This window comes from Alligator sinensis, unplaced genomic scaffold (assembly GCF_000455745.1).
Source record: "Alligator sinensis unplaced genomic scaffold, ASM45574v1 scaffold667_1, whole genome shotgun sequence".
NCBI lineage: Eukaryota > Metazoa > Chordata > Crocodylia > Alligatoridae > Alligator > Alligator sinensis.
In genome coordinates, this window is record NW_005842636.1 from 365,792 (window position 1) to 375,794 (window position 10,003).

The 10,003-nt window shown below is 43.0% G+C and overlaps 1 protein-coding gene across 1 annotated transcript in view; it reads right to left on the reverse strand.

Moving 5' to 3' along the window:
* Window positions 1-10,003, reverse strand: part of LOC102376310 (complement component C6-like) — a 51,336-nt gene that overhangs the window by 12,647 nt on the left and 28,686 nt on the right. Inside the window, exons 12-15 of the mRNA XM_014524592.2 lie at window positions 8,444-8,669; window positions 7,686-7,857; window positions 3,702-3,813; window positions 1,439-1,571 (exon numbers count right to left, since the gene is read on the reverse strand). Of these exons, the coding sequence (XP_014380078.1) occupies window positions 1,439-1,571; window positions 3,702-3,813; window positions 7,686-7,857; window positions 8,444-8,669 (643 nt within the window). The remainder of the gene's footprint in view (window positions 1-1,438; window positions 1,572-3,701; window positions 3,814-7,685; window positions 7,858-8,443; window positions 8,670-10,003) is intronic.

Here is a 10,003-nt window from a genome sequence, read left to right on the forward strand (position 1 = left end):
GGGCGGGGGCTGGGGGGGAACTGCCCCTCAAGCTATGGACAAACAAAACTGTGTATTTGTGGGACTGAATGTCTCTGGCTCGGGGAGGGGAGACACTGCTGCAGGCCTGGTTGCTAAGCTGCTGTGTTCCCAGTTACTAATCAATCAATCATGATTCACTCAGGGACCAGGGACTCAATACACAGGACCTACCTACTACATACTTAACGAGCAGCAATTAGCACCTACAAAACCAGGCTAAGGGGAGGAAAGAATTAATACAGACAATCACCTGCCCCAAGACAGACACTGTCTTGGCACGAGTTTTGTCTGTCAGCAGTTAGGGGTGCAGGGCCCCAGAGCCCCCCTGCACTGATCTCCTCGACAGCTGGCTTCACAGCAGGGGCCACCATCCCTGCAGCTGTCACCCCACTGAGCCTTAACACACGCAGTGTCATCCATGGCACGAGTTTTGCTTGTCTGCAGCTTGAGGTGCAGTTCCCCCCAAACCCCTGCACTGATCTCCGTGAAACTTGGCAGGCTTTGTGGCCTCAGTAAGAGCTACCAGCCCTGCAGTTTTCACCCCCCCCTGCATTGTAACACATAGATGTGACATGAGTTTGACTTTCAAGAATTTGGGGTACAGTTCCTCCCAAACCCCTGCACCGATCTTCTTGAAACTTGGCAGGGGTCATGCTCTCAGCAGAGCCTACCACCCTGCAAGTTTCATCCAAATCATACAAAAAACAACAAAGTTATAGATATTTCATTGATTCCCCATTATACCCTATGGCCGGATCTCCGAGGCGGCTCCAAAGCTTTGCAGCCGCTGTGGCCGGATCGAGGCAGAAACCCAGTCCAGAGCTCCGGATCGGATCACTGCCATCTGAAGCAGCCAGATCCAAAGCCGGATCTGAAGCCAGATTGGATCGCTGCCAACTTGCACAGGCCTAGAGATTAACAAACAAGTCTGCAACTTGAGAATTTAAACCATCATAAGATAGACTGGGACTGACTATTGGATAAGCATTTAACCTGGGATTTGTAAAACTCTAAAGGGCCAGGTATCACAGCAAGGTGGAATGACACAAACCTCTGTCCTTTGTTTGCCAAGAAGTAAAGTTAGAGCCTGATGAGGGAGGAAGGAAAACTTAAGTTAAACACAAGGTGTATCCCTCTACCAATGATCTTTTGGGTTGCAGGAAAGTCTCCTAAGGAAAGGTATGAGAGTTCCATTGCCTTATATATAACTACGTTGAGCAAACCATGGGAACATACATCTTGGGGGACAGTTGTGCAATGATAGGTTACCTGACCAAACCAATCATCTGAAGGTTATTGTTATATTTGATTCATTCTTAATAAATGTATTGATTTAGGAAAAACTGAACTCTAATACATTTTTCCTTTTGAATGCCTTATTCCTGAATGTCCAGTTAACAATTCTCTTGTTTCTTACGCAGGCACTCGATGCTTTCTTGTATCCAGGTTTTATCTGGTAAACACCTAAGGAACTGGTATCCCACAAGGTCATATCCAGTCATGCAGGCAACCTCAGCTTCTTCCCCAACTAAGTAATCTCTTTTCTCATTCTACAATTAAAACAAACAATAAGTAAATGGAATATTTGCCTACATAGTAAATGACTAGCTAAGGGCATAATTTGTGTTAATTCAACTTGCCTAATCATTTTTCTGTTCTGAGTTTTCCAGAATCTGGTTTTGGAAACCATGTCTGTATAGTCCCTAATTCATAAATAATTTTTGAGCATGAGAAGCTGGTTAGGTTTATTTGGCTATATGCATGTTATGATATTCTTCTGTATCCTGACAGCATGAATACAAATCTTACTATCAGGTTTCAGGGGTCTACATTCATAGTCATGTGTTTAGAGTTCACTCTTCATAACTACTTCCTAAAAATAAATTAAGAGTTGCTATGCTGTTTTAATATTTCTAATCATCAACTTATTTGCTACAATATTTGCTGAAAATAATCGCAAAAAGAGTCAAATTAAATATAAGGGATTTTCTGAGCAAGTCTTTGTGAGTTTTGCCCAAATGTTTGCTAAGATGTACAAATAAATATAGTAATTTAGGTTCTTCTCATGCAGGGATAACAATGTGGATAGATCTCTGCTCCTTTACAAAGCCCTGAAGTCTATTCAAGTAGTGATAGCTGCAATGGTAGGTTATAGAATGCTCCCCCTAAGGATAGCAAAGTGCTTTTGAATTCTTTCATGTAGTACCTGCATACTTAATCATTCAGAGAATAGGCTGAGTTCTTAGGAATCATGAACTAAACACCACATTCGACTGTATCTACTATATCCGCTAACACAGACAGTGAAGTCTGATAGAGGGTTTTGCCAGTAAGTTGCACAGGGCCAGATGTCCATAAGTACTTAGGAGCCATGTATACACAAGCTGAAGTAGACATATTTTTAGTTTTTCACATTCAGCAGCTCTCACTGATCACAATAGCACTTTAAGGAGTGACTTAAAGCTGGGCAGACAACGTTCCTCAAAGATTTTTCAAAAGCCATTTTTTGCTTCCCTTGCAGAAAGCACTGCAGCCTGAGGATGCACCTGCTCTCCTTCTCTGGAGCTTTTTAAAGATGCAAGTTATTAGGCCCTTTTGGTGACAAAGCCACTGTCTACTGAAGAGTTCTGAAAATCTGGCCCCATCACAAAAATGTCTAGTGGGAAGCTCTATTTGGCTCTAAAATGACTTACAACCAAAATATAAGGCCTGATAACCAAGACAACTACAAATGTGTCATGCCCTTGAGTTAATCAGTAATGCCATCCTGCATCTACAATGAACTTTTATTTTGTTGATTAGTCCATTCAAACCACATAAGGCATTTGCCATTTGTTTTCTTTCCCTTTTCACTGGCTCTAATTATCTTAAGTTTTCTTTTATGCTCTAATGCTAGCAGACACAAATTGCCTCCAGCAGTTCCAATAGACTTCATTATGACATTGTTTTTTATGGGTGATACTTTTATTCAGAGTTGTGAAAATCAGAGGAAAAAAGATGGAGACCCAAGGATACACTCAGGTGGATATGATATTAAAGAAAATGCTGCCACAATGGAAATTTGCTGACAAATTGAATGACTAGGTAAAAATCCAAGTGTGCTTAATGCTAGCTTATTTTGGGTGCTCAAGGAACATTTTGCCTTTTGTAAGAGAGCAGTGCATTGGGAAATAGAAAACAATATGCCACAAGAACAGCAACGCTGCTGCAGGAATCAGAACAGTCCTTCAAGGAGGGCATTAGGACATGACTTTCTTTTGGAAACCAGCTCTTCTAGTGTTTTAATTCAATCTCCAACCATCCTGCTTTTGAGGTTACTAATGCTTCTAACCCAGCACAGTGCAGTCTCTTGGTCAGATCACTGAGGGGAGGAGTGGATGGACTCTTCTTTCACCTAATGTATTTCTATAAGGCAGCCATAATAAGGTCCAACTGCAAGCTATGTGAACCTTCCAGGAATAAGAACAGATTTTCAGCTGGGAATTAATCTTCTTACCTAATTCTCAGAAAACTAATTATCAAGCACTGTAGGCCTCTTTCTCAGCTTATGTTGATTGGCAAAGCTCCACTAATTTTGTTAGCGTGACTTGGATTTATACTAGCTGGAGATCTGGCCAAGTGCATTTGTATAGGTTATTTAGATTCAACATTGTAACACATCCCCAGTAATATGCTCTTACCCTGATGAAGCCATTTTCTGGTGGGACTGGTGCAAGGCATCCAGATTCAGGTTCAGCAATATAAATATCCACCTCACGCCTTTCTTCATCATCATTTATGCATGGGGCTCCCCTGCATATACATATAGGCATGGATACAAACTCAAAGAACAGTCACTGAAGCAGATTTGTTTCTAGTAAGACTTTAGGGGAAAAGCTGGGAAGTTAGGCATTATGGAAGAGGTCAGATGGGTTCAGAATGGTCCATTCTAGCTTAACAAATTTTGGTTTGGCAAATACTATCTATGGGGCTCAACCATCATTTTACATACCTGAAAAATGACAACAATTATGATCATATTCTATGGGCTTGTTGGGAACGCCCTCTAATTCACTTGAAGCACTGGGCTTAACATTTTAATTCAATCTATCTTCATAGTTTCATATTTGGTAGGGTCAGAAGGGACCTGAGCATATCATCAAGTCCAATCCCCTGCCATGGCAGGAAAAAGTACTGGGGTCAAACGATCCCAGCAAGGTGTTCATCTAACCTCCTCTTAAATACCCCCAGGGTAGGAGCCAGCGCCACTTCGCTTGGAAGTTGGTTCCAGATCCTAACTGCCCTGACAGTGAAGTAGCGCCTCCTGATGTCTAGTCTGAATCTACCCTCTGCCAGCTTGTGCCTGTTATTTCTAGTCACTCCTGGTAGTGCTCGGGGGAACAGGGACTCTCCCAATGCCTGCTGGTCCCCCCGACTAGTTTGTAACAGGCCACTAGATCCCCCCTCAGCCTTCTCTTGTGGAGGCTGAACAGGTTCAGGGCCCATAGCCTCTCCTCGTAGGGCCTGCCCTGCTGCTCCCTTATCATGCGGGTCGCCCTCCTCTGAACCCTCTCAATGCTGTCCACATCCCTCCTGAAGTGCAGCACCCAAAAATGGACGCAGTACTCCAACTGCGACCTGACCAGTGCCGCATAGAGGGGGAGGATCACCTCCTTGGACCTGCTTGAGATGCATCTGTGGATGCATGACAAGGTGTGGTTGACCTTCCTGACCGTGTCCCCACACTGTTGGCCCATGTTCATTTTGGCATCAATAATGACTCCAAGATCCTTTTCTGCCTCTGCACTGATGAGAAGGGAGTTCCCCAGCCTGTAGGTATGCTGCTGGTTCTTCCTCCCCAGGTGCAGCACCTTGCACTTGTCAGTGTTGAAACCCATCCTGTTCTCATCTGCTCACCCCTGTAACCTGTCTAGGTCCAATTGCAGCCTATTCCTCCCTTCTAGCATGCCCACATCCCCCCACATCTTAGTGTCGTCAGCAAATTTGAATAGGGTGCTTTTTACCCCCTCATCCAAGTCACTGATGAAAATGTTGAACGGTGCGGGTCCAAGGACTGAGCCTTGGGGGACCCCACTGCCCACATCTCTCCAGGTCAAAAATGAACCATCCACCACCACTCTCTGGGTGCGGCCCTTCAGCCAGTTAGCGACCCATTTGACTGTGTAGGTGTCGATGCCACAGTCTCCTAGTTATTTAATGAGAATGGAGTGAGACAGTGTTGAAGGCCTTCCTGAAGTCCAGAAAGACTACATCCACTGCTACCCCTGCGTCTAAGGATCTTCAGAGCATAGAACTAAGCTGGCACCCTGCAATCTTCCCTAAGTAAAGGATACTGTCCCAGGAGTGAAGGCTCCCAGAGACTCAAGGTTCAGCTCAAGGTTTTACCCTCTGTCTCTACTGGAGATAAGTGATGCTTACCATTTCCTTAAAACCATTTAATTTCTCTGCTTTGAGTCACCTTTGTTGTGCTGATCTATACTTTTGGGAACATGAAACCAAGAGTCTACCCACTTTCCACTCCTACCTATCTATTCTACCTCTTCAGAAGAGGGAGGAGTAGCCGTATAGTGGCTGTTTCTCATTTCACATTGTGAGGAGCCCTCATTCCCCAGGATAAGTGTATCGGTCATATTATGAACAACTCTACAGAGAATAAAGAAGCCTGAACACAGCAGACGTGGATATCTTTCTTCACCCTCTGAGAGTATTACTAATTTATCTGTGCCTCTATTTTTCTGATATAGGATCTAAATATGGGGGAAATGGCTAGCAAGCATTTGGAGACAGACATATTATTTTTAATATCTTTTTGCTTACAGTGATGTGCTTATACCTCATCCAGATGTTGCTGTTACAAGGTATGACAGGGTAAAGTTTCTCAGCTAGGGTAAAGTTCCCTTAGAAGCTTTACTTTAGCCCAGTGAACTCTGCTCTGTATTGCTTCCAGTAAACTAGAAGGACTATATCTGGCTGTTACCCTCAGGGCATGGACAGTACAGTAGGCTTTCTTTATGTCTCTCTAAAAATAGAGGGACAGAGACTGGTGTTCTGGAACAGCCTTTCATGGGAAGTAAAAATGCTAATTTGTTAAGCTGAAACTTGGCAAGTATGTGTTTGTGATTAAATGGCACGATTATCTGCAATATGGAAGGACAGAGCTTGAGGACCAAGAGGTCCCTTTTAGTCTTAGAGCCTTATGAAGAAAATGTAGAAAAATCTTTGCCTCCTTACACTTCTGCTGCATTAGTAGGAGCATTGCTAGCAGATTGAGGGAAATGATTATTCCACTCTGTTTGGCACTACTTCTATCATATACTTCATTTCCCCTTCTACACATCATTAATGTGACAAAACCACACCACTGCTTTATCGTTGACACTTGCCAGGTCCTCATTTTGGGTGTACAGGTGTGCTGCACATGAGGAGGTTGTCAGCAGTTTGTGGTAAATCACCACACTTGCATATCAGACTGTCCTTTAAGATGATCTTATAGAGTGTGGCATTAAAGTGTCCAACTCAGGAGCGAATCCTGTTTAGTTTAATCCATAAGCTGCGGAGGAGCATGTACCCAGGTGAATAGGAGGTTGGGCTGCTTATGAAACACTTGATACAAGAATCAGTCTCATCCCACTTTTTGTAGTGTTGTTCGAGTGCCTATATAGTGCTGCTCCCACCTCTACACTGTTGCAACTGTATCTGCGCCTCCCAGTTAAATGAGTTTCTTGACCTTAGTCCCCTATGTACTGATTGCTCCAAGACTTCATGAATAAGGTGCTCCTGGGTATGCTGGACAAAGCTAAGAGTAGCCTTCTGTCTTTTTAGTTGGGAGGTGGTGTCCCTGATAGTATTGGCAACATGTTGGCATGAGTATATGTTACACACCCTGAGTTTCAACCTATCTATCTATTTGGTACTAGTGAGGCCACATCTGGAGTACTGTGTTCAGTTTTGAGGCCCCCACTACAGAAAGGATGTGGGCAAATTGGAGAGAGTCCAGCAGAGGGCAACAACAATGGTGAAGGGACTGGGAGACATGACATCTGAGGAGAGGTTGAGGGAAAAGGCTTATTTAGTCTAGAGAAGACAAGGCTCAGAGGGGATTTAATAGCAGCCTTCAACTACCAGAAGGAGGTTCCAAAGAAAATGGAGCTAGATTGTTCTCAGTGGTGAAAAATGACAGAACAAGGAGCAATGGTTTCAAGTTGCAGCACAGGATGTTTTAGGTTAGATATTAGGAAAAACTCTCCCACAAGGAAGGTAATAAAGCACTGGAACAGGATACCCAGAGAGGAGATTTTTAAGACCTGGCTAGATAAAGCCTTGGCTGGGATGATACAATAGGGGATGGTCCTACTTTGAACAGGGGTTGCACTAGATGACTTCCTGAGGTCCCTTCCAACCCTAATTTTCTATGTTTCTATGATTTATTAATCCCTAACTCTCATATTGGGTTACTCTGTTGGATACTTCCGCAATTGTTACTGTTAGGTTCACTGAGTCCTGCAAGGAAGCATACACAATAAAGGATGAGTGTGAACATTGAAGAGAATTCATATTGCTTTTTAAGCAAATATTTGTGCAAATTTTTAGGTGGTCATTCAGCTATAGTGAAAACATCCTGCTGTGGTGCAAGGATGTGGAATTCCTTTTTGCTTATCACTTACTTGTCAGCAAACAATGAGACATAACAGTCTTCTTCTTGCTCACTTTCGCCCTTGCATGGCTGTCCACCATTCAGTGGTGAGGGGTTATTACACTCACGGGTTCTTCTTCTCTTAAAAGAAGCATCACATGGGCTCCATGAAGACCAACAGCTCCAATAACCATCAACTTCAACTAGAATGGATGGAAAGACACATGAACATTCAATTAATCTATCCATCCTATGTTTACTCCTGGATTCATGGAGTATTCTGTTCCCAATACAAGCTAAGAAAAAGCAGAGCCTGGGCACTTCTTTGATGGAAGATTTCAAAGCCAATAATACAATTAAAATAGATTATACTTAAATTAGTGAAAATTAATTGGGTGACTTTAGCCCAGGCCACCAGGAATTTATGCACCATCTGCTTCAGTAGGGTCTGAACACTCCACTTTAATAAAGGGAGGGCTAAGACCTGAGGGATTTTAAGTTAGAACTGAAGTGATTTAGCAAAGGTCTTCATATTCCTAAGTAAGAGGATGGAAGGAAGGTTCATTATGCTTTTCTGTGGAAAAATGTGGAAAGCGTTGGCAAAATTTTCACTTTTTACACATATTTTTCTGGACGGTAGAATATTGAAAGCCACCTAAGGGATTTGTAAACACGATGTTCATTGATATTAATTTCCATTGATATTAATGGGAATTGGCCTTCCAAAGACTTTGAAAACCACAGCTAAAAAGTCCATGTTCACAACATTATATTTATTCCCATAAATACCTGATGTGTAATCTGGTGCTCGTTTCTCACAGTTATCCCCATAGGTTCCAGCTTGACACACACAGAGACACTCTGTTCCAGATAACACAGGTTTGCCATTATTGGGACAGGGGGCACATTTACAAGGGTCAAATCTGTCCATGTATTCAATTAGGGCTCTCCAGAGGTTGCGGCGTTTAGTCACAGCACATGGAAAGTTCTTCACTACGTTCAGAATTGGGGCAAGCTAAGAGACAAAAATAAAGACCTTCATCTGTATTATCTATTTGGAATGTTTTCAATTCTAAGCAGGAAAGAAAAGCTCAGAGAATAAAAAATAAAGTAGAGGTTTTCTGAAAGAAATAGCAGAGGTTTGTGAAATGCTCAACTTTCTATTGCAGAAGCCATGGGAAAATTTTCTGATTCAATTTTGCAGCCAATCCCTTTCCCCTCCCTTCAGATTTCCCTTTGTCACTATTTGCAAGGAACTGGCTATTTTTCTGTTTAAAACATTCATAATAATGTAGGTGAACAAGGTCTGGAAATGAAAACTTTCTAAGCCTGTTTTCATTGGGAATTAGGCCCATTTTTCTTTATTCTGCATGGTAGCAGCTTTCTGAGGAAAATGAACTACTTGTAAGACCCAATGAAATGTGAAAGGTTTCCTTGAATTCTGAGTACTATGTTCACTATAAACACTTTGCACAACTCTAGAATGGTGTCAATTAATGGTGCCGATACCTTGCAACAGACAGTGAAAGGGTGTCCTCTCCACAGTTAAAAATATTGAACCAGATCTTCAGTTGATGTGTATGGACATGGCTCTCTTAACTTCTATGGAACTCCCATAGAGCTATGGTTATTTACAGACAACAAGATTTTGTCTCATATACACTTCTAAACATTTTAAGTAACCAGGTCCTACAAGGCTACTATGTAGTGAAGAATGAGTAAGACTAGAGTAAGAAAGGGTAAGTTTTATGGCACAAATCATTCAAGCTCAATTTGGAGCCATAAGGGGAGAACCTCATTAGTGTGGTACTGCATGGAAGCTATAAGCTTCTCACCACACCTGCACTAATGCAGCTGCATGCAGCATTGCATTAATATAATAACTATGCTGCTACTTGTTTCAGAGTTAGCCTGCACAATGCTAAGAAGCTCTCTGCATGCCTTCCACAAACACAGCTTCTCTACAGTTCCCAATACAAGCCCTGGGTTGGGAAAGCCCAGCTGCTGGTTCCAGCCCTGGGGCTGCACTTTTCCTACCCCATCCCTGGCACTGGGTTATTTTTAGCCTCCCAGCTCCTTTCCCCATGCCCAGATGGACAACCTCAGTCTAGGTACTAGCCCCTCTCCTGCCAAACCCCCATATCTTGCAAGCCACTTTTGGTGCCAGTTTTACCAGTATTTGCCACTGTTGGGAGCTGAGAAAGTAAGTCAGGGTGTGGGGAGGGCAGGTGAAATGGAGGGGGTTGGTTTGCTAGGAGGGTTGTTCATCTGGGAGTGGGTGGGGGTGGGGGATGACTGGGGGCTAAAAATAGCCCCTGGTCTAGGGGGATAAGGGGAAAAGCTCCCCCG